This window comes from Balaenoptera acutorostrata, chromosome 15, assembly GCF_949987535.1.
Source record: "Balaenoptera acutorostrata chromosome 15, mBalAcu1.1, whole genome shotgun sequence".
NCBI classification, from domain to species: domain Eukaryota; kingdom Metazoa; phylum Chordata; class Mammalia; order Artiodactyla; family Balaenopteridae; genus Balaenoptera; species Balaenoptera acutorostrata.
The window spans coordinates 38,096,106-38,119,198 of NC_080078.1; the positions used below are offsets into that span (position 1 = coordinate 38,096,106).

General features: G+C 63.0%; 1 protein-coding gene across 4 annotated transcripts in view; it reads left to right on the forward strand.

Annotated features, from left to right (window-relative positions):
* Nucleotides 1-23,093, forward strand: part of PKD1 (polycystin 1, transient receptor potential channel interacting) — a 48,268-nt gene that overhangs the window by 14,695 nt on the left and 10,480 nt on the right. For all 4 annotated transcript variants that reach the window (XM_057528788.1, XM_057528789.1, XM_057528790.1 and 1 more), the window contains exons 2-30: nucleotides 1,838-1,909; nucleotides 2,030-2,101; nucleotides 2,187-2,356; nucleotides 2,704-3,375; nucleotides 3,474-3,657; nucleotides 4,823-5,043; nucleotides 5,381-5,496; nucleotides 5,910-6,036; nucleotides 6,381-6,628; nucleotides 7,116-7,871; nucleotides 8,753-8,884; nucleotides 9,083-9,258; nucleotides 9,479-9,612; nucleotides 10,241-13,860; nucleotides 14,089-14,238; nucleotides 15,743-15,886; nucleotides 15,976-16,255; nucleotides 16,327-16,540; nucleotides 16,624-16,795; nucleotides 17,115-17,267; nucleotides 18,000-18,144; nucleotides 18,347-18,967; nucleotides 19,236-19,392; nucleotides 19,569-19,821; nucleotides 19,925-20,120; nucleotides 21,709-21,879; nucleotides 21,959-22,102; nucleotides 22,202-22,412; nucleotides 22,512-22,638. In XM_057528788.1, the coding sequence (XP_057384771.1) occupies nucleotides 1,838-1,909; nucleotides 2,030-2,101; nucleotides 2,187-2,356; nucleotides 2,704-3,375; nucleotides 3,474-3,657; nucleotides 4,823-5,043; nucleotides 5,381-5,496; nucleotides 5,910-6,036; nucleotides 6,381-6,628; nucleotides 7,116-7,871; nucleotides 8,753-8,884; nucleotides 9,083-9,258; nucleotides 9,479-9,612; nucleotides 10,241-13,860; nucleotides 14,089-14,238; nucleotides 15,743-15,886; nucleotides 15,976-16,255; nucleotides 16,327-16,540; nucleotides 16,624-16,795; nucleotides 17,115-17,267; nucleotides 18,000-18,144; nucleotides 18,347-18,967; nucleotides 19,236-19,392; nucleotides 19,569-19,821; nucleotides 19,925-20,120; nucleotides 21,709-21,879; nucleotides 21,959-22,102; nucleotides 22,202-22,412; nucleotides 22,512-22,638 (9,838 nt within the window). The remainder of the gene's footprint in view (nucleotides 1-1,837; nucleotides 1,910-2,029; nucleotides 2,102-2,186; nucleotides 2,357-2,703; nucleotides 3,376-3,473; nucleotides 3,658-4,822; nucleotides 5,044-5,380; nucleotides 5,497-5,909; nucleotides 6,037-6,380; nucleotides 6,629-7,115; nucleotides 7,872-8,752; nucleotides 8,885-9,082; nucleotides 9,259-9,478; nucleotides 9,613-10,240; nucleotides 13,861-14,088; nucleotides 14,239-15,742; nucleotides 15,887-15,975; nucleotides 16,256-16,326; nucleotides 16,541-16,623; nucleotides 16,796-17,114; nucleotides 17,268-17,999; nucleotides 18,145-18,346; nucleotides 18,968-19,235; nucleotides 19,393-19,568; nucleotides 19,822-19,924; nucleotides 20,121-21,708; nucleotides 21,880-21,958; nucleotides 22,103-22,201; nucleotides 22,413-22,511; nucleotides 22,639-23,093) is intronic.

A 23,093-nucleotide genomic window follows, 5' to 3' on the forward strand; every position in this document is an offset into this window, starting at 1 on the left:
CAGTATTTGGGTATAGGTGGCCATGAGGCCCCATGTGGATAGCAGGTCCCCAGGAAGGAGCAGTGGTCAGGGGCTGGGGTGGGGGCCATTTCCTGAGCCTCATTCCGGAAGTGGTCCTGGACATTGAGCCAGGCAGAGGTATCATACCAGGCATCCCAGCACCACCCCTGGGCATGGTCTTGGGGTCTGGGCTGGCACTCAGGCCCCTGGCTTCCAGGAGGGCCTTGTCTTCACACCAGCCAATTCTTATTAAGTTCTTGCTGTATGTGGGGCAGCGGGAGAGAGCAAAACCCATTCCAGAGGGTGGCTGATGGAGCTGGGCTTCAGGAAACCCCTCAGGCTGCCATGGGAGCTTGGATTAGAGGGACTGTGAAGGCTGGGCGGGTGCCCGGGGATGGGGGTCTGGACCAGGCTGTGGCTTGGGTAGGGTGGGGGAGTCTGAATGTTTTAGGAGCTGGGTTGACAGGACCTGGAGACAGATAGGCCTGGAGGAGGCATTGACAGACCTTTGGCCTCTGTATGACTGGGTGGTCATCAGTGGGAAGGGCAGGCCTGGTGAGAGGCATTCTGGGGACATCAGAGGGCCAGAGTGATACCTGGAAGGGCAGAAGCTCCAAGGGTGGGAGGCCCAGGCCTGGTCAGTTTGGAGACTATGGCGGGAGGTGTAGACCTGTGGGAGCGCAGGGAGGCCTGGGGGGAGCGGCGACTGGAGGTGTCCACTGAGTCAGGCTGGTCCGGGGTCCCTGCCCAGGAGGTGGATGAGCCGGGCGACTGGCCTCCACCTCTATGCCGGGCGGGGAGGTGGAATTGTTGGCTAGAGAGTGTATCCTCGGAAAGACTAGCGAGGGGCTGGGGTCATGTAGTCATTGGAGTGTAGTCACTGGTGTGTCACCACCACGTCACCTGCATTGGGGGTGATGGTAGACAAAAAGTGCTGTTGTGCTGTTTTCATTGGTCTTTCTCCAGTTGTTATGAGACCGGATGTTTTTCTGTGTATCTGTGACATTTGTATATTTTTCGTTAATCTTGCCTATTCTTATCTTTGGCCTTTTTTTTTTCCCCTGGAGTAGCTTGCTTTCTTTATGGTTTGTTAACAGCATATGTGGAAGGGGGATTATGGGCCTTTAATCCATCATCTAAATTGCTAGTGCTTTTCCCAGCTTGTAGTTTGTTTTCTGATTTTATGATATTTTGTGTGGAAGTTGCATGTTTTTGTGCAGTTGGATCTTTCGGCTTTTGATGTTTTATTTCTGCTCATAGTTTCATGCTTTGAGAACCTGTGACTCTTCTCCCGTGTCTTGCACTGTGTTCGGTTCTCTGATATGGTTCTGTTGAGCTTGAGGGCCTGGGATTATGGAGATCCAGCTCTAACTCTGGTGCCCAGACCCCAGAGACTTAGCACAGGCTGTCAGTACTGCTCTGCTATGGGGTCGTCCACCAGAGCCCCCTTCCCGTTTGTGTGGTCTGTGCCACATTCCCCCCACCCTCCAGCTGGTAGCAGCTGGGCCCCTGGCCCTGGAAACCCCTGGGCTGCCTTGTGTGCTCTGAACCGTGTGTGGAGGGGTGAAGCCTGCCCTCCATGGTGCAGTCCTGCTGGGCGAGGGGGCAGGGGGTGGGAGGGGAAGGGGCAGGGCATGGATGGAGTGCTGAGGGGCCAGCTCTCTCCTGCCTCGGGCTCTCCAGATGAGAGTTCATTCAGGTCTTCCACCTCTGGCCCTGGGAAGAGGGAGCTCAGAGGGTGGGAGGCTGCAGCTGGAGAGCGTCTGAGGTGGGCCCGGGTGGACTTTGTGCCCTGCCTTGGGCCCCAGCACTGACGTGCAGCTGCTTTGCTCTCTAGAGATGTCTCCCACAACCTGCTCCGGGCGCTGGACGTCGGGCTTCTGGCGAACCTCTCGGCGCTGACGGAGCTGTGAGTGTCCCCTCCAGGGCCGCTGTGGGATTCCACGCAGTGGGCAGGTGGCGGCTGCCTGTCACTGTTGCGGTTAAGGGGGCTCGCGTCAGACCCTGTTGAATCTCTCCTTTCTTCCAGGGACATAAGCAACAACAAGCTTTCTACATTAGAAGAAGGAATATTTGCTAATTTATTTAATTTAAGTGAAATGTAAGTTTTGTTGGTTTTGGTGGCTGTCGGCAGCTGGGCCCATGGCCCCCACACCTGCCCTCTGAGCCTGCCCCGCCCCCTGCAGAAACCTGAGTGGGAACCCGCTGGAGTGTGACTGTGGTCTGGCCTGGCTGCCGCGCTGGGCAGAGGAGCAGCAGGTCCGCGTGGTGCGGCCCGAGGCGGCCACGTGCGCTGGGCCCGGCCCCCTGGCTGGCCGGCCCCTCCTCAGCGGCCCCCTGTTGGACAGCGGCTGTGGTGAGTGTGGGTGGGCGGGACACACTTGTTCCCTCCCTGCCTGGCAGCTTTGGCCAAGCAGCCGGCGGGAACCCTGCCGGTTTTCAGGGGTCTCCAGTCTAGGGTGGCAGATGGGGATCGGGGAACAGCTGCATGAGAGAAATAATTACAGGGGCTGAGACAGACTGACTGGGGGAGGGGTCAAGGAGGCCCTCTGGACCAGGGGACCATGTGGGCGGGAGGCGGGGAGACCAGCCTGGGGGTGGGGGTGAGTGCCACACAGCCGTTGGAGGGTCAGAGATGATGTGACCTGGGGTGTAGAATGGGGTGGAGTGCACCCTAGGGACCAGCCTGCCTGCCCCTTCCAGGTGAGGAGTACGTCGCCTGTGTCCCTGACGACAGCTCGGGCGCCGTGGCGCTGGTGGCTTTCTCAGCTGCCCACGAGGGCCCGCTGGCCCCTGAGGCCTGTAGCGCCTTCTGCTTCGCGGCTGGCCAGGGCCTCGCGGCCCTCTCAGAGCAGGGCAGGTGCCTGTGCGGGTTGGCCCGGCCTCCTAATGCCTCTTCGGCCTGCCTACCCTCCTGCTCCAGCCCCCCACTGCCCCCCGCCCCCACCTGCCGGGGACCCACCCTCCTCCAGAACATCTTCCCTGCCTCCCCAGGGGCTGCCCTGGTGGGGCCCCAAGGACCTCTGGCCTCTGGCCAGCCCGCAGCCTTCCACGTCACTGCCTCACTGCCAGTCAGCTCCACGCGCTGGGACTTCGGCGACGGCTCCCCTGAGGTGGACGTTGCTGGCCCGGATGCCACTCACCACTATGTGCTGCCTGGGCGCTATCCCGTGACAGCTGTGCTGGCCCTGGGGGTCGGCTCTGCTCGGCTCTGGGCAGAGGTGCGGGTGGAGGCGGCTCCCATAGCCCTGGAGCTCATGTGTCTGGCCTCTGTGCATAGCGACGAGACCCTGAAGCTCGGCGTCCGAAACCGTGGCGGCTCCGGCCTCGAGGCCACCTACAGCATCGTGGCCCTGGGCGAGGAGCCAGCCCGAGGTGGGACCGCCTCGCCCCTGGGCCTGAGTCGGGGTGGGTGGGGCAGCCCTGGTTGGGCACACATCGATGCCCCGTCTCTCTGCCCTCTGACCCCTCAGTGGTGCATCCGCTCTGCCCCTCGGACACTGAGATCTTCCCTGGTAACGGACGCTGCTACCGCCTGGTGGTGGAGAAGGCGGCCTGGTTGCAGGCGCAGGAGCAGTGCCGGGCCTGGGCCGGGGCCGCCCTGGCCATGGTGGACAGTCCTGCCGTCCAGCACTTCCTGGTCTCCCGCGTCACCAGGTGCTTCCCCAAATGCTGCTGGTCCTCGGAGAGGCTGGGAGGTGGGGGGAGGTCCCCAGAATGCTGGGGTGGGGATGGAGCATGAGCACACTGGGGTATCTGGAGGTGCTGTGTCCGGCCAGCCAGCCTGGATCTGGGGATGAGGAGCCATGTTGTGCCCGTGGGTGGCCGTTCCTATCAGCTCTCTCGGCACAGATGTGGACACAGGGGTACCCCCTGTGGGAGGTGCACCCCCGGCCCTGTATCCTGCCCCCACTGTCCCTTGCTGGGCCCCTCCTGGCAGGGACAGGGGAGGTTCTGGTGTGACCATGGTGGCTGCGCTTCCTCCTGCTCCTCATGCTGCTCCCCCCCGGGTGGTCACTGCTGCCAAGCGCTGCCCACGCACGAGGAGCCTCTTGGACACTCTGGCTGCCCAGGCCTGTGGGGGCGTGTGCTCTGTAGTGGTCACCATAGGTGGCCCTGCCTGGTCTCTAGTCAGCCCTCAGCACCTGCCATGGCTGGGGGGCGGGATGGGGTGGAGGCTGGCCCCCCTCCTCTCCCAGGGTCCCTGTGTGGGAAGGGGCTGATTGGACTGTGGGTCACCCTGGACTTCCCGAGGGGAAATAGAGGCCCAAAGCAGTCAAAGCCCTTGCCCAAGGTCACTTGGTTCGCAGGTAGTAATGCAGCCCCAGCACCCAGCTCTGACCGCAGCACCTCAGCCACCCCTGCTGCCTGTCCCTTTGTCTGACCCTGTCCCAATATTTGTCCCTGTCCTTGTATCTACAAGCCCTGCCTCCAGGAGGGTCTCTCTGCCCTGGCAGAGCTGTGGGGAGTAGCCTGTTTGGCGGCTGATATGTGGGTCTTGGTCCCCAAATGCCACACCTGGAGCCTCACCTCTGGACACACACAGGTCTGCGTGGCCCTGGGCCAGAGTGAGGTGGAGCGCCATGAGGGTCTCAGCTGGGCCCCTGGCCCCATCGGATGGGTGATTGGGTGGGCATTGGTGTGGGCCTTGCTTGCCAAGTCATGTCTGAGCCTCAGTTTCCCCATTTGGAAAGTGGGGACAGAGGCAGAGCCTGCCTGACAGGCTGCTCTGAGGAGGGTGCCCCCAGAGAGAGGGCAGAGGGAGGGGTGCTTGTCTCCGGGGAGCCCCCGAGCGCCTGCCCTTCCCTCTGTCTGCCTGCAGGAGCCTGGACGTGTGGATCGGCTTCTCAGCTGTGGAGGGGGTAGAGGTGGGCCCAGCGCCACAGGGTGAGGCCTTCAGCCTGGAGAGCTGCCAGAACTGGCTGCCCGGGGAGCCACACCCCGCCACAGCTGAGCGCTGCGTGCGGCTCGGGCCTGCTGGGCAGTGCAACACGGACCTGTGCTCGGCACCGCACAGTTACGTCTGTGAGCTGCGGCCCGGAGGTGCGCTGGGGCCCCTGGGAGGCTGGGGAGCACCTGGTGCCCTGGCCCAGGACACCCCTCCTCCAAAGCATACAGGGTCCCCTGGCCACCCCGGGAGCTCCTCCCATCCTGGCCAGGACAGCTGCCCCTGGCACCCCAGTTCATTCCTTAGCTGTTCAGTGTTCGTTAGGTGTTGGCTGAGTGTCTACTGTCCCGGACTGAGCCCACACTGGACAAAACAGGTGGAGGGAGCCAGGGGCTACTGCCACGTGGCTCAGTCCCAGGTCTGGCCCCACCCTGGGCCCCCAACACACTCCTCGGCCTGGGAACAGCACCTCATTGCACACTTGCACCCCAGGCCCTGTGTGGGACGCAGAGAACTTCCTCGTGGGAGCATCCAGTGGGGACCTGCAGGGGCCCCTGAGCCCCCTGGTGCAGCAGGAGGCCCTCTCAGCCCCCCGGGAGCCCGTTGAGGTAGGCTGGCCTTCCAGGCTTCTTGCCCTGGCTGTTGCAGTTCCCTTTAAAAAACAAGAAGCCTTTTTCTGGGCCTTATTAACAAATTTCTGTGTCCAGTAGAGTCAGTGCAGAGGGGAGTAGCACCCAGGCCTGGCATCGGGAGAGCCCTGAACGCTCCTGAGCCTTTTCTCTCGGTGCTTGGGGATTTTTTAGAAATGAAGATACAATTCCTGTTGCTCACAGATGGTTTTGACCTGATTTTTTTCTCCTGAGTGACATTGTCTCCCACTGTGTGAAATGAGGCCAGTGGGGGCCTCTTGAAGGCCCATCTGGTGGCTCCTCCCCTCTGACCTGGTGGGTGTTTGGGCATCGGGGTGGGGCCGGCTGAGGGCCGGGGTTGGTGGAGCTGAGTGGCCCCCCTGCCCTGGCAGGTGATGGTGTTTCCTGGCTTGAGCCCGAGCCGCGAAGCCTTCCTCACTGCTGCCGAGTTCGGGACCCCGGAGCTCAGCGGGCCTGCCCAGCTGCGGCTGCAGGTGTATCGGGCCATGCGAGGAACAGGTGGGACTCCATCCTGGCAGTGGGACTTGGGGGGCTCGAGCGGCCTCTCTGCACTGTGGTGTCTGCTGGTCCCTTGCCCACTGGACTGTTCTCCAGCATCAAGGTGGACAGAGTGGGGTCCACAGAGATGCCAACTCATGCTGGGGATCCCAAGGATGGGTTTGGTGGGGAACTTGCTGGGGCTGGGGACTCTCTGGGGTCAGTCAGCTGGCCTGGTGTGGGGAGGGTTAGAGGAGTGATGGTGGGGGACGGGTACACTGCCTGGCGAGACCTCATGTCGTAGCAGGGCGTCCTTATGATCTGTTAGCAAATTGGGGTACCTGACACCCCTTCTTTCCTTGCAGGGGCCCCAGGAAACAGCAGCGAGCCCCAGAGTAGGTCCCTGGAAAACAGGACTGAGCCCATCCCTACATGCACACCAGAAGGACACCCGTGCCCCAGATCCAACATCTGCCTGCCTCTGGACGCCCCCTGCCACCTTCGGGCCTGTGCCAACGGATCCACATCAGGGCTGGGGCTCCCTGGGATCTCCTATGCATTGTGGAAAGAATTCCTCTTCTCTGTGCCTGCGGGCCCCCCCGCCCAGTACTCGGTGTGTATCACTGGCCTAGGTGCCTTCTGCCTCCCCGTCAAACACAAACAAAATGCAGATTGTTCTGCACAGCCCTCCAGGTCCCCGACCCACCCGCCTCCCGCCTCGGCAGTGCTCTCCTCCTCTGCCAACCGTGAGAAGCTCCTGCCCCAGGGCCTTTGCACTTGCCTTTTAAGGAGGACTCTTCCCCTCTCTGGGCAAGGCTGGCCAATGTCCAGAAGTCCCTCCCCTGTCTGGGGAAGCCCCACCCCTGCCTGCATCCTCTCTGCCCTGTGTGTTCCGTCTGTCCCCATCTTGAGTGCCTTGGGGACCCCTGTGAAGCCTGATGGTGTGTGAGTGAATGAGGAGTGTTGACACCCCTGTAGGGGGTGACTCTGGGTTACCCCAGGGGGGTTCTGCCGCCCGCTGGAGCCCCTGGCCCAGTGCTGCCTACAGGTCCCTGACCCACTGTGAGGACCTGACACAGGCCCACCCCCCTCTCCTGTAGGTCACCTTCCACGGCCAGGACAGCCCCCTGCTCCCTGGTGACCTCATCAGCTTGCAGCACGATGCCGGACCAGGTGCCCTCCTGCGCTGCCCCCCGGCACTCGGCATCCCTGGCTCCGAGGCCCCGTACTTCTCCACCAACGTCTCAGCCTGGCTGGCCCACCTGCCTGCCCAGCTGGAGGCGGCCCCGGCTGGCCCTGCCTGCGCCCTGCGGCTGCTTGTTGCCACAGAGCGGCTCACCCCTCTGCTGGGCCTGAGCCCCAACCCGGGGCTGCGGCGGCCGGGGCGCTATGAGGTCAGGGCCACGGTGGGCAACAGCGTGTCCAGGCACAACCTGTCCTGCAGCTTCAACGTGCTCTCCCCGGTGGCAGGGCTTCGGGCCATCTACCCGGCCCTCTACGACGGCCGCCTCTACATGCCCACCAACGGCTCGGCCTTGGTGCTCCAGGTGGACTCTGGTACCAACGCCACGGCCACGGCACGCTGGCCTGGGGGCAACGTCAGTGCGCCCTTTGAGGCTGCCTGCCCTGCCATTGTGGCTGCCCTGGTGCCCGGCTGTGCCCACGAGGCCAATAGCACCCTGTTCTCGGTGCTGGCGCTGCCTGGGCTCAGCGAGGGCGAGCACGATCTGGCAGTTGTAGTGGAGAACGGTGCTGGCCAGGCCAACCTCAGCCTGCGGGTGAAGGCTGAGGAGCCCATCCGCGGTCTCCGCGCCACGCCCAGCCCTGAGGCTCGTGTGCTGCAGGGCGTCCTGGTGGTGAGTGTGGGCCCCCCCGCCGACCTGCCCTGAGACAAGGTGCCTATGCAGAGGGCAGCCACTCCCCAGCGAGGAGAGCACTTGGCCGCCGAGGACAGTGGGCTCAGTGTCAGTTTCTGGGCAGGTCCTGTTCAGTGGCTCCTCAGATGTTTCGTTAATTCCTAAGTTACTGGGAAGTCACCTGTGAAACAGTTGCTCTGAAAACGCTTCTTTTTGCTGTCACATTTCCTGCACGAATTGTCAAGCTCTTCACCCACCTCTGACCTCGCTGATCCTGGGTGTGTTTTCGGGGCCCTGCTGTGTTCTCACCTGGCTAAAGTGAGCGCTTTTTGAGGTTGGGGTCTGATGCCACCTGGCCACTGTCGGTGCCACTCCGGGAGGGGCTGTCCCTGTCCCTGTCCTGGGAGCACCCACCTCGCATAAGGCAGCCACCAGTTCTGCAGCCTTAGCATGGGCTGTTGGGCAGTTGTATCCCCTTCCCCGGGCTTCCCTGTTCACACCTGTTCTATCAGGTGACTCAGGTAAACATCCAGAACCATGAGGCCCATTGAGACTCACGTGCCTTCCCAAATGGCACTGTGCTGTCCAGCTACGGGGGCCTGAGCAGGAGCCCTGGGATGGGGGTGCACAGACTGAGGTAGGTTGGCTTCTTGTCACGGGTGTTGGGTTTACTTTACAGATGAGGAAACTGAGGTACAGAGAGGTCAGGATGTAACCAAGCCCAGGCTCAGCCCTGCACTGTGTGGCCTCTTTAGCCTAGAGGGAAGCCCCATAGGGAGCTATGTCCAGGCGGATAGACGTGGGTTGAGGGCACAGTTGTTCCCCCAAAGACCCTGGGCTGGGGCAGGGCCATGGCCAGCTGACGCTGTGCCCTTTTGCAGAGGTACAGCCCCGTGGTGGAGGCTGGCTCGGACGTGGTCTTCCGCTGGACTATTGATGACAAGCAGTCCCTGACCTTCCACAATGTGGTCTTCAACGTCATCTACCAGAGCGCCGCCGTCTTCAAACTCTCGGTGGGCGGGGGGCGTGGGCACAGGGTGGAGAGTAGGGTGGGGGGGGTGGGGGCTGGGCTGTCCGCTGCTCACCTGTGCCTTCTGTTCTGCTTTGCTCCCGAGGACCCCATGGCAGCTGTGGGTGAGTGCAGGGAGGGGCTTTGTCCACGCTGCCCTGTGGCCAGCTGGTGGCCTGCTCACTGCCGCCTGTCCCCACAGCTGACGGCCTCCAACCATGTGAGCAACGTCACCGTGAACTACAACGTCACCGTCGAGCGGATGCACAGGATGCGGGGCCTGCGGGTGTCTGCGGTGCCGCCCGTGCTGCCCCCCAATGCCACGCTGGTGCTGGCGGCTGATGTGCTGGTGGACTCGGCCATGGAGGTGGTCTTTCTGTGAGTGTGCTGGGCCCCTGGGTGGGGCCCCAGCCTCCACCTCCTCATCTGTCAGGACGTGCTGGGTACATAGGACGTTGGGAGTGGCTGCGGGGCTGCAGCAGGGCGGGTGGTACCCTGAAAGGAGGTGCAAGGAAAGGGACTACAGCCGGGCCCTCCCCACCCCTTCCTCCTACCCCTCCCTCCTAGCCTGCTCACTGCCTGCTCGCTGCCCTGGCAGGTGGTCCTTTGGGGATGGGGAGCAGGTGATCGGCCAGTTCAAGCCTCCATACAACGAGTCCTTCCAGGTCCCAGACCCCACAGTGGCCCAGGTGCTGGTGGAGCACAACATCACACACACCTACACTGTCCCAGGTAAGGGGCAGGCCTGCTGCCCTGCCAGCCTCCAGCTTGGGCGAGCCTTGCCCCGGGGACAGCCCCTCCCTGGGGGACAGCCCCCCTTGGTCCTGCCTCCCGGGATCCAGCCTGGGCTGATGGCGCAGGGCCCTCACTGGGGTGAAGAAGGGTTGTCCAGAGTTGAGGGGTGGATTAGGCCTCTGAGACCCATGATTCAAGTCTGCCGGCCAGAAACCGGACCCTTCTATCCCCTCCTGACTCCTCCCCTGAGCCTTTTTTGGGGGAGAAGGGAAGGTTCCTTTTAGTCATTTTTGAAATTCCAGAAGCCTCACACACACAAATGCAGAGTAAACAGTGGTGCCCCTATGATCCCAGCCCTGCACCTATGCCTGCCCTGTCACCCCAAGGGCACTCGTACCTGGAGACGGTTGATCATCTTTCTGCCTCAGCCCTGCGTCTCGCCATGTGCTGAGAGCACCTGGGCCTGGGTCCAAGGGCGTTCTCTGTTCACGTTATGACTGGGGCCCTGCTTTGCGCCTCACCCCCACCCCAGGCCCCTGCCCACAGCACGGGGTTAGGAGGGGTTCTGCTGAGTAGGTGGTGGCGGCGGCTCCGGCCCCGTCCCCATTCTGGGCCTGTCTGCCAGGTGAATACAACCTGACCCTGCTCGTGTCCAGTACCTTCGAGAACCTGACGCAGCAGGTGCCTGTGAGTGTGCGCGCCACCCTGCCTGCCATGGCCGTGGCCACGGGCAGCCGGGTCCTGGTGGCTGGCTGGCCTGTCACCTTCTTCCCACACCCGCTTCCCTCGCCTGGGGGTGTCCTGTACACGTGGGACTTCGGGGATGGCTCCCCAGCTGTAACACAGCCCCAGCCAGAGGTCAACCACACGTTCGCCTCGAGCGGCGCATACCACATCCGACTGGAGGTCAACAACACGGTGAGCAGCACAGTGGCGAGTATCAGCGTCCGTGTCTTCGAGGAACTCCGTGGCCTGACCGTGAGCCTGAGCCCAGCCGTGGAGCAGGGTGCACCCGTGGTGGTCAGCGCCAGCCTGGATTCGGGCGACAACGTCACATGGACTTTCGACATGGGGGATGGCACGGTGCTCACAGGCCCTGAGGCCACGGTAGAGCACGTGTACCTGCGGGCGCAGAACTGCACGGTGACCGTGGGCGCGTCCAGCCCCACTGGAAACCTGGCCCGGAGCCTGCCCGTACAGGTCTTCGTCCTGGAGGTGCTGTGGATCGACCCTACGGCCTGCATCCCCACCCAGCTACACGCCCAGCTCACAGCCCACGTCACCGGGGACCCTACCCACTACATCTTCGACTGGACCTTCGGGGACGGCTCGTCCAACACAACCGTCCGAGGGGACCCGACAGTGATGCACAATTTCACACGTAGCGGTACATTCCCCTTGGCACTGGTCCTGTCGAGCCACGTGAACAAGGCGCATTACTTCAGCAGCATCTGCGTGGAGCCCGAGGTGGGCAACATCACCGTGCGGCCCGAGAGGCAGTTTGTGCGGGTTGGGGACGCAGCCCGGCTAGTTGCCTGCGCTTGGCCCCCATTCCCCTACCGCTACACCTGGGACTTCGGCACCGAGGATGCTGCTGCCCGTGTCGGGGGCCCCGAGGCCACATTCACCTACTGGGACTCAGGTTCCTACCTGGTGACGGTCACCGTGTCCAACAACATCTCAGCCGCCAACGACTCGGCACTCGTGGAGGTGCAGGAGCCCGTGGATCTCACAGGCATCAGGGTCAATGGCTCCCACGTGCTGGAGCTACAGCAGCCCTACCTGTTCTCTGCTGTGGGACGCGGGCACCCAGCCACCTACCTGTGGGAGCTGGGGGATGGCGGGCGGCTCCAGGGCCCTGCGGTCACCCACGCCTACAGCAGCACGGGCTGCTTCCCCGTCAGGGTGTCCGGCTGGAACGAGGTGAGCCGTGGGGAAGCCCAGCTGAATGTCACCGTGCAGCGGCGCGTGCGGGGGCTCAGCGTCAACGCCAGCCGCACGGTGGTACCCCTGAATGGCAGTGTGAGCTTCAGCACCTCCCTGGAGGCGGGCAGTGACGTGCACTACTCCTGGGTCCTCTGTGACCGCTGCACACCCATCCCTGGGGGCTCCACCATCTCCTACACCTTCCGGTCTGTCGGCACCTTCAACATCATTGTCACTGCTGAGAATGAGGTGGGCGTCGCCCAGGACAGTATCTTCATCTATGTCCTGCAGCACATCGAGGGGCTGCAGGTGGTGGGCGGCGGCGGCAGCTGCTGCTTCCCCACCAACCGCACGCTGCAGCTGCAGGCCGCAGTCAGGGATGGCACCAACATCTCTTACAGCTGGACCGCTCAGCGGGACAGTGGCCTGGCCCTGGCTGGCAGTGGCAAAGCCTTCTCGCTCACCGTGCTCGAGGCTGGCACCTACCACGTCCAGCTGCGGGCCACCAACATGCTGGGCAGCGCCTCGGCCAACCGCACCGTGAACTTTGTGGAGCCTGTGGGGTGGCTGGCCGCCGCCGCCTCCCCGAACCCGGTGGCTGTCAATGCAAGTGTCGCCCTCCGTGCTGAGCTGGCTGGTGGCAGTGGCGTCACTTACACCTGGTCCCTGGAGGAAGGGCTGGGCTGGGAGACCCCAGAGCCATCCACCACCCACACCTTTCCCAGCCCCGGCCTGCACCTGGTCACAGTCACGGCCAAGAACCAACTGGGCTCAGCCAACGCCAGCATTGAGGTGGCTGTGCAAGTGCCTGTCAGTGGCCTCAGCATCAGGGCCGGTGAACTGGACTGCAGCTTTGTGGTGGCCAGTTCCCCCGTGCCTTTCTGGGGGCAGCTGGCCTCGGGCACCAACGTGAGCTGGTGCTGGGCCGTGCCGGGTGGCAGCAGGCATGGCCAGCACATCGCCATGGTCCTCCCCGACGCCGGCACCTTCACCATTCAGCTCAACGCCTCCAACGCGGTCAGCTGGGTCGTGGCCACACACAACCTCACGGTGGAGGAGCCCATCGTGGGCCTGGTGCTGTGGGCCAGCAGGAAGGTGGTGGAGCCCGGGCAGCTGGTTCACTTTCAGATCCTGCTGGCCGCCGGCTCGGCCGTCAGCTTCCACCTACAGGTCAGCGGGGCTGGCCTCGAGGTGCTCCCCGGGCCCCACTTCTCCCGCAGCTTCCCCCGGGTCGGGGACTACACGGTGAGCATCCAGGCCGAGAACCACGTAAGCCGGGTGCAGGCACAGGTGCGTGTCTCGGTGCTGGAGGCCGTGGGTGGGCTCCAGGTGCCCGACTGCTGCGAGCCGGCCATTGCCACGGGTGCCGAGAGGAACTTCACAGCCCGGGTGCAGCGGGGTTCCCGTGTTGCCTACGCGTGGTACTTCTCGCTGCAGAAGGTCCAGGGGGACTCGCTGGTCATCCTGTCGGGTCGCGACGTCACCTATACCCCCGTGGCCGCGGGGCAGCTGGAGATCCACGTGCGAGCCTTCAACGAGCTGGGCGGCGTGAACCACACGCTCGTGGTTGAGGTCCAGGACGTCATTCAGCACGTGGCGCTGCGCAGTGGCCGCTGCTTCACCAACCGCTCGGCGCGCTTCGAGGCTGCCACGAGCCCCAGCCCCCGGCGTGTGGCCTACCACTGGGACTTTGGGGACGGGGCCCTGGCAGAGGACACAGAGGTTCCCTGGGCGGCTCACTACTACCTGCAGCCTGGGGACTACCGTGTGGAGGTGAACGCCACCAACCTGGTGAGCTTCTTTGTGGCACAGACCACGGTCACCGTCCACGTGCTGGCCTGCAGGGAGCCCGAGGTGGATGTGGCCCTGCCCCCGCAGGTGCTTATGCGGCGTTCCCAGCGCAACTACCTGGAGGCCCACGTTGACCTGCGCGACTGCGTCACATACCAGACTGAGTACCGCTGGGAGGTGTACCGCGCCACCAGCTGCCAGCGGCCTGGGCGCATGGCCCGGGTGACCCTGCCCAGTGTGGATGTGAGCCGGCCCCAGCTGGTGGTGCCACGGATGGTGCTGCCTGTGGGCCACTACTGCTTTGTGTTCGTGGTGTCGTTTGGGGACACGCCGCTGGCACGGAGCATCCAGGCCAATGTGACAGTGGCCCCTGAGCGCCTGGTGCCCATTGTCGAGGGTGGTTCCTACCGTGTGTGGTCGGACTCTCAGGACCTGGTGCTGGATGGGAGCAAGTCCTATGACCCCAACCTGGAGGACGGTGACCAGACGCCGCTCAGCTTCCACTGGGCCTGCGTGGCCTCAACACAGGTCAGCCACATGGCGGGGCAGTCGTCCTCCTGATCCCCCTTAGGTCGTTTGTGTGAATGAGGCTGGCAGGCTCTTGGGTCCGCTTGATATGTCTGAGTGCCTGGTGGGCTCCATCCCAGCAGGGTGAGGGGTCTTCCCAGCCGTCCCTGGGCCAGGCTCTAATTGGAGGCAGGCCTAGGGTCTCACCCCTGTGCGCCCCCCCTCCCACCACCCCGTTATGGACTGCAGAGTGAGACTGGCGGGTGTGCGCTGAACTTCGGGCCCCGTGGGAGCAGCGTGGTCACCATCCCCCGGGAGCGTCTGCAAGCCGGTGTGGAGTACACCTTCAACCTGACCGTATGGAAGGCAGGCCGCAAGGAGGAGGTCACCAACCAGACGGTGGGTGCTGCCCTGGCCCAGCCCTGGGTGGAGCTACCGGCCCCCAGGGTAGGGGGGACTGCCAGAGAGGCTGAGTGCACAGGGCCCCTGCCTGCACATAGTACCGAGCACCCATTTTTTTTTTTTAATTTATTTATCTTTGGCTGTGTTGGGTCTTTGTTGCTGTGCGTAGGCTTTCTCTAGTTGCAGTGAGTGGGAGCTACTCTTTGTTGTGGTGTGCAGGCTTCTCATTGTGGTGGCTTCTCTTGTTGCAGAGCACGGGCTCTAGACGTATGGGCTTCAGTAGTTGTGGCACACGGGCTCAGTAGTTGTGGCTCACGGGCTCTAGAGCACAGGCTCAGTAGTTATGGCGCATGGGCTTAGCTGCTCCGCGGCATGTGGGATCTTCCCGGGCCAGGGCCCGAACCCGTGTCCCGTGCATTGGCAGGCAGATTCTTAACCACTGCGCCACCAGGGAAGTCCCCGAGCACCCATTTTTAAGGTTTTTTTGGTTTTTTGGTTTTTTGTTTTAGTGCTTCTAGAAGCTATTGGTTTTAAGTTATTATTACTCTTGATGCTAATTCTACTTAATGGGATGCTCATCTGGCATTGCTTTCTTCTAAGAAGGCCATAGCTGCACATGAAGCTTAGAGGCGCAGCACAGGCCCTAGTGGTTTGTGAGAAATTTACTGTCTCCGCAGCACTGAAGGCCAACAGCGAGGAGACACGTCCCTTCCCCAGAGCATGGTGTCCCCTCCCTGAATGGGGAGGGCCTGTTCTTGCCTGTGTGTAGAGCACGCTCTCTCTCCCTCTCTAAGCCACCAAGTGGTCAGGACCACGTATGCTTGGCCACATGGCACCACTCCTGCTGCTGTAACAGGAGCGGGTGCATCAGGCCCTGCTGGTGCCTGGGATGGGGTGTCCATCCCCCATGCCAGGTTTCTGCCCGGAGTGGCCGTCTGGGGCTGTCTGATGTGGGCCCCACCCCCAGTGCAGAGAGCAGTGCGAGGCTCAGACGGGGCCGCGCTGAGCTGAGCTATGCTTGTCCCCACGCGGACACTCGTCCATCCGTACCTTCATGCCTCTGTTCATCTATCCGTTTGTAGCCGAGCACCTGTCGAGTGCCTGCTATGTGCCAGGCCCAAGACCAGCCTGGGGTGCTGCAGAAAATAAGCCCATCATGGTCTGAGCTTCATTAAATTCCCTCCTCCCCCTATCCTCCCCCCCCCCCCACTGCCCCTCGCTAATCCTAGGAGTCACAAAATGACGTAAATATCCTGGGTGAGGGCTGAGCTCATGGCCACACAGAACCTGGGCTTCGGGCTGACTTAGGAGTTGGCTGGGCCTGAGAGGAGCTTCTGCAGGTGGGAGGATGGCAGGGGCAGGAGCCCTGCTCTTCCATGGGTTTCGCTACCACCCACCACATGGGGCAGACTCAAGGGTCTGGGCCTCAGGAGCAGAGCCCCAATCTGGAGGCTCCTGGCCAGGGTGGGCATGTCTCTCTCTAATCCTGCCCGGCCTCCAGGTGCTGATCCGGAGGGGCCGGGTACCCATCGTGTCCTTGGAGTGTGTGTCCTGCAAGGCGCAGGCAGTGTATGCAGTGAGCCGCAGCTCCTACGTGTACCTGGAGGGCCGCTGTGACAACTGCGGCGGGGGCTCCGAGCGCGGGGTGAGCAGGGGGCCCCGGGTGGGGACCTAAGGTGGGGGGGCCTGGGGGAGACCCGCCCCTGAGCACCTGCGATCTGGGTGCCCCCTCAGCGCTGGGCCGCGCGCAGCTTTAGCAATGAGACGCTGGTGCTGGACGAGACAACCACGTCCACGGGCAGTGCAGGCATGCGGCTGGTGGTGCGGCGCGGCGTGCTGCGGGACGGCGAGGGCTACACATTCACGCTCACGGTGCTGGGCCGCTCAGGCCAGGAGCAGGGCTGCGCCTCCATCCATCTCGCCCCGAACCGCCCTCCACTGGGGGGCTCCTGCCGCCTCTTCCCGCTCGAGGCCGTGCGCGCCCTCACCACCAAGGTGCACTTCGAGTGTGTGGGTGAGTACAGCCATGGGGCCCTGGTGATGGGGGGCATGTGGGGACCCCGCTGATGCCCTGGGGGCCCACAGGCTGGCAGGACGAGGAGGACGCAGGTGCTCCACTGGTGTATGCCCTGCTGCTGCGGCGCTGTCGCCAGGGCCACTGCGAGGAGTTCTGTGTCTACAAGGGCAGCCTCTCCATCTATGGGGCCGTGCTGCCGCCCGGCTTTGCGCCCCACTTTGTGGTGGGCTTGGCTGTGGTTGTGCAGGACCAGCTGGGTGCCGCCGTGGTCGCCCTCAACAGGTGAGCCTGTGCCCGTGGAACGGGGCCTGGCCAGGCGTGGGAGGGGGGCCCGCCACCTGTTCATCCACAACCTCTGCCCACAGGTCTCTGGCCATCACCCTGCCAGAGCCCCCCGGAGAGTCCCCTGACGGCCCCCCAGATCTCACGCCCTGGCTGTACAGCCTCACAGAGAGCACGCTACCTGGGCTGCTGCGCCAGGCCGACCCCCAGCACGTCATCGAGTATTCGCTAGCCCTCATCGCTGTGCTCAACGAGGTCAGTGCGACTGAGGAGCCCCTCCTGCACTGGCCTCTGTGCTGGGGGTGGCCCAGACACCCTTTCCTGACCAGGGCCTCGGTACCACTCCTGCTCCCAGCAGCACCCACTTGCGGGGCCCTCCCCAGTGCCAGGCTGCTCCCTCCTCTCCTCGTGCCCCTAGTCCCCACGTGTGGTCCTGGGGAACGCCCCTTTTGCCCTTGACACAGGGCTCGAGTCGCCACTGGTATTAGGCAGCGGCCAAGATGCCTGCCCTTGGCCGGCCTGCACTGTGGGCAGGGCTGCCCATCTCCTGCTGACGGCTCCCCTGTGCCTGCAGTACGAGCAGGCCCTGGCCATGGCGGCAGAGTCAGACCCCAGGCGGCAGCTGCGCGCCCAGATACGCAAGAACGTCACTGAGACCCTGGTCTCCCTGCGGGTCAACACCGTGGACGACATCCAGCAGGTTGCGGCCGCCCTGGCCCAGTGCATGGTAGGACGAGACACAGGCCCTGCGGCAGCCCTGGGCCCCCAACCCTGACGACCCGAGAGCTCCTTTCCCAGCCAAGTCTGTGTGGCCACGTTCCCGTTCTCAGCTGTCCCAGCGTGAGCCACAGGTGACCCCCAGGGTGACCCTGCAGGGGTCCAGGGCACAAGGCCCAGGTGTGGGGAGGGGCGAGGCTGTTCTGTGCTCTCGCCTCTGGGCCTGTGGTTACACCTGACCCCGCCACCCTCGCCTAGGACTCAGCAACCGGGCTGGGCTGGGCTCTGTCTTGACGGCGGGGGGGACTGTGCTCAGGGTGGCAGGGGATTGCTGCCGAGGCCTCGTGGAGAAGGGAAGGGAAGGTCTTCTGGGTGGGGGTCGCCCTGTCTGCGACCTGGCTTACTTGGCTGTGTGCGTGGCTGGGGTGGCCAGTGGGGCCACGTTACCTTGAACTCTGCCTGTGTGTGGGGAAGAGCCACTGAAGGGCTCCTGGCAGAGATGCCCGTGGTTGTAGCCGTGTTTGGCATGGATTTTCCAGCTGCAACATGAAAGGTGGTTTGGAACGGCTCCACGGAGGTGGGGAGGCCACCATCACAGAGGCTGCTCCAAGATCACAGCGAGCATGGCGGAGCTGAGCTGGGCTGAGGGGCAGAAGTGGGGGAGCTGCTGCTGAGTGGCCCCTACCTGGCCTGGGTTAGCCAGGCTGGAGTGGGGCTGGACATGGTGATGGGCTCCCTGCAGGTGTCCAGCTGGGAATTCGTGTGCCGCTCGTGCCTGAAGAAGACACTGCACAAGCTAGAGGGCATGATGCGCATCCTGCAGGCCGAGACCGCCGCGGGCACCGGGACACCCACTGCCATCGCCGACAGCATCCTCAACATCACAGGTGTGGGCGCCTGCTGCTCCCCGGACCTTCCCCCACCTCTCCCTCACCTCTACCCACCTTCCAGTCTCTGCCCCCCACCGGACCTCTCCCCGCAACCTCTCCCCCAACCTCTCTGCCACCTCTCCCCTAACCATACCTCTCCCCCCGACCTTTCCCCATGACCCCTCTCCCCACTTCTCCCCCTAATCTCTCCTATCCGTAGGTGACCTCATCCACCTGGCTAGCTCGGACGTGCAGGGCCCACAGCCCTCGGAGCTGGGGGCAGAGCCGCCGTCGCTACTGGTGGCGTCCAGGGCCTACCAGCTCTCGTCGGCCCTCATGGGCATCCTCATGCGCTCCCGTGTGCTCAACGAGGAGCCCCTGACCCTGGCGGGTGAAGAGATCGTGGCACAGGGCAAGCGCTCGGACCCGCTGAGTCTGCTGTGCCAGGGCGACGCCTCGGGCCCCGGCTGCCACTTCTCCATCCCCGCAGCCTTCAGCGGGGCCCTGTCCAACCTCAGTGATGTGGTGCAACTCATCCTCCTCGTCGACTCCAACCCCTTCCCCTTTGGCTACATCAGCAACTACACTGTCTCCACCAAGGTGGCGTCCATGGCTTTCCAGACACAGGCCGGCACCCAGATCCCCATTGGGCAGCTGGCCTCAGAGCGCGCCATCACCGTGAAGGTGCCTAACAACTCAGACCAGGCTGCCCAGGGCCACCGCATCCCTGCTGGCTCTGCCGTCGTCCAGCCCCAGGCCTCAGTCAGTGTCGTGGTCACCCCCGAGAACAGCAACCCCGAGGCCGGGCTTCACCTGCAGCTTACTTTCATGGTGCTGAACGGTGCGTGGCGTGGCGGGGCCCTCGGTGGGCGGCCTCCTCTTCCCTCCCGTGGCCCAGCCTGTGTGGGGCAGTGGGGTGGCCAGGTGAACAGGCGTTTCTCGCGGGCACCCCCAACTCGTGGCCTTCGGTAAAGTCTGTCTCCTGTTTTATGGGGCCGTGGGGGCCTGGCGGGAGGGCAGCGGGGCAGCTGGGGAGGGCTTCCGGGGTTGTCCCCTGGGGTGTGTGAGCTGCCCGGGCAGGGGTCTGAGCCTGCACATGCCACCTGCAGAGCACTACCTGCCGGAGGAGCCTGAGCCCTACCTGGCCGCCTACCTGCACGCTATGCCCTGGCCCAACGAGCACAACTGCTCCGCCAGCAGGAGGATCAGCCTGGAGGTCCTGGCAGGCGACGACCACAGGCCTTACACCTTCTTCATCGCCCCGGGGTGAGCACGTCCTGCCCTGGACCTGGGAGCAGTGGGACTTGTTGGCGGGGTGGGGCTGGTCTCTAAGGGCAGGTGGACATGATCGGATCTGTACGTGCCAGGGCCCGGGGGCTCCCTGTGGGGTTTGGGGAGAGGGCCAGGCCAGGTCTGGCCATGACACCCCCCAATTCTCCCAGGACCAGAGATCTGGGCACGAGCTACTACCTGAACCTGACCAGCCACTTCCGATGGTCAGCACTGGAGGTGTCTGTGGGTCTGTACACGTCCCTCTGCCAGTACTTCAGCGAGAAGGAGATGGCATGGCGGACGGAGGGCCTCGTGCCCCTAGAGGAGACCTCGCCCAGCCAGGCTGTCTGCCTCACCCGCCACCTCACCGCCTTCGGTGCCAGTCTCTTTGTGCCTCCCAGCCAAGTCCACTTCATCTTCCCCGTGAGTGGTGCTGCATCCTTGGACTGCTGGGGAGCCCCGGCTCCACCCTGAGCAGGCGAGGGCTGGGCTGCGCCCCTGGGGCCTGACGGCTCTGTCTCCCCAGGAGCCAGCCTCAAGCGTGAACTACATCGTCCTGTTGACGTGCACTGTGTGCCTGGTGACCTACGTGGTCACGGCTGTGATCCTGCGTAAGCTGGACCAGCTGGACGTCAGCCGGGTCCGCGTCATCCCGTTCTGCGGGAAGGGGGGCCGCTTCAAGTATGAGATCCTGGTCAAGACCGGCTGGGGCCGGGGCTCAGGTGAGGGGGGCTGCCTTCCCGACGGGGACTCTTGTAATAGAGGGGTGGCTTCCAGCAGGGGTTTGGGTCACCATGGCTGTGCCAGGCAGCAGCTCGTTCATCTGCACAGCGACCTGTGGGCACGCAGTGGGCTCGTAGTCCCTGTGGGCAGCCGCTGACGTGCGCAGCCGGGTGGAACAGCCTGACGATTGGTGTGGGAAATGATTATTAAATGGTAATAAGTCGTCCTGGTGAAAAGATTGTTTTCAAGACATCAGAAGCTCTTGAACTCTTGGTTAAAAATGTGGAAAGAAACGTGATGATGTGGAGTTAGTATAGTGTAACATAAAGCGTTAGACGCTGAGAACTAAAGTGCCTTATTTCTTTGTGGGAAACTTACCAAGAGTAGTTTGAGCAGCGCTTGCCTTCTCATCTGTAATTGCCACCTGAGGGGGCATCTTTGTGCCTCGGCCAGCGGACACTTTGCTGCCGACCTCTTGTCGTGCTCTCCTCACTGTGAAGTACCTCTGAGAGTTCTTTCCACGTGAAGTTTTTGCCGGCATCCATTGCTGTGTGATGTCTTCATCCTTTTTGTCGCAACCATTGCTCTCATGTTGGTGAGTTTGCTGTCAGCGACGGCCTCTCCAGAGCCCCTGGGGCAGCGGCAGCGACAGCGGCCCCGTGGTCAGCTGTTTCTTCAGTCATGTGTTTGCCTTTGATGCAAAGTTGGTACCATTTTTCTTTTCTTTGCTGTGCTTTCATCTTTGTTACCTGGTTCTCTCTTTTATCTTTATTTTTTTATTTTTTTTGGCTGCGTTGGGTCTTCGTTGCTGCTTGCGCAGGCTTTCTCTAGTTGAGGTGAGTGCGGGGCTACTCTTCATTGTGGTGCGCGGGCTTCTTTCTCACTGTGGTGGCTTCTCTTGTGGAGCACGGGCTCTAGGTGTGCAGACTTCAGTAGTTGCAGCACGCAGGCTCAGTAGTTGTGGCTTGCAGGCTCTAGAGCTCAGGCTCAGTAGTTGTGTTACACGGGCTTAGTTGCTCCATGGCATGTGGGATCTTCCTGGCCCAGGGCTCGAACCCGTGTCCCCTGCATTGGCAGGCGGATTCTTAACCACTGCGCCACCAAGGAAGTCCCTCTCTTTTATTTTTAGTTTTTAAATTTTTTTCTGGTCCTCTGTGTTGATGACCCACTTTTATAAAACGTCGTATAGGTTTATCGCTAGGGACATGGAGGCAACACTGCTGTGCACTTGGTGGTCCGTGTGGGGACTGAGAGGTGTATGGTGACTGGTCACCAGCAGCCTCTGGGAGAGGTGACATCACCCATCAGGACATGCATCTCTTATGTAGCGGACTGAAGGCTGGCAGCCACCTTCATGTTCCACGCTGTTACTTGCAGTTAAGGTACCACCACCACTGGCATTTGAATTGTGTCACTGGGGGCCGTTCATTTAACGGTTTGAGGCGACTGAGATCCGTTTGTATCAGAGCCGCAGGGCGAGGGCTGCCCGTGCCTGTCGAAGGAAGGTTGTCAGGGCAGACTCGCCCAGGGTCAGTGTCTGGTGGGCGGCAAACCCAGAGTCCTGCCCCCTGTCCCTCCGTCCTCCAGGGACCACAGCTCATGTGGGCATCATGCTGTACGGGGCAGACAGCCGCAGCGGCCACCGGCACCTGGATGGGGACGGAGCCTTCCACCGCAACAGCCTGGACATCTTCCAGATCGCCACCCCACACAGCCTGGGCAGCGTGTGGAAGATCCGCGTGTGGCATGACAACAAAGGTCTGGGGGCCCCGCTGCTGCCGCCCCCACCCCTCTGCTGCCCACCCAGCCCTGACCGCCCTGCCCCTCCCCTCTGCAGGGCTGAGCCCCGCCTGGTTCCTGCAGCACATCATCGTCAGGGACCTGCAGAACGCCCGCAGCACCTTCTTTCTGGTCAACGACTGGCTGTCAGTGGAGATGGAGGCCAACGGGGGCCTGGTGGAGAAGGAGGTGCTGGCGGCAAGTAAGGCCCTGCCCCGGTGGCAGGCCATGGGGTGGGGGGTGGGGTGGGGGGGGGGCGCCTGGCCCTGGGATCTCCTGAAGCCCTCCTGTCCCCGCCCAGGTGATGTGGCCCTGTGGCGGTTCCAGCGCCTCCTGGTGGCCGAACTGCAGCGCGGCTTCTTTGACAAGCACGTCTGGCTCTCCATGTGGGACCGGCCACCTCGGAGCCGCTTTACACGTGTCCAGCGAGCCACGTGCTGCATCCTCCTCATCTGCCTCTTCCTGGGTGCCAACGCCGTGTGGTACGGTGCCGTGGGAGACGCTACCTACAGGTGGGTGCTGTGGGGGTCGGCACGCCCTCCCTCTGCCCAACCCCCAATCCCTCCTGCCCCACCCCCCAAGCCGGCCCCGTCTCTCCTCTCCTGCCACAGTATGGGGCCCGCGTCCAGTCTGATCCCACTGAGCATCGACATCATCGCCGTCGGCCTGGTGTCCAGCCTGGTTGTCTACCCCGTCTACCTGGCCATCCTGTTCCTCTTCCGGATGTCCCGGAGCAAGGTGGGCGGGGCTCCTGGAGCGTGGGCACGGCTGCCCCTGCCGAGGGCTGTGCTGTTAAGTATGGCAGCCAGAGAGGGGTCAGGAGCCAGGGGAGAGATGCAGGGTGTCAGAATCAGGAGTGAACAGGGGTCACTGCTGACACCACTCAAGCAAACAGGACTGGCTGGGGAACCGGCTGATGCCCACGTCTCATAAGAAAGGGTCATACACCATGACAAGTGGCATTTCCCCCAGGAACCCAGAATGAACATCCTTAGCTGTATGTGGCTGGGTTTTTTTGGGGGGGCAGGGGGGTTGTTTTTTGTTTTTTTAAAATTTTGGCCACGCCACGGGGCATGCGGGATCTTAGTTCCCCAAATAGGGATCGAACCCACGCTCTCTGCAGTGGAAGCACGGAGTCCTAACCAGTAGACCGCCAGGGAATTTCCCGTGTGTGGCTGTTTTTATATATGTAT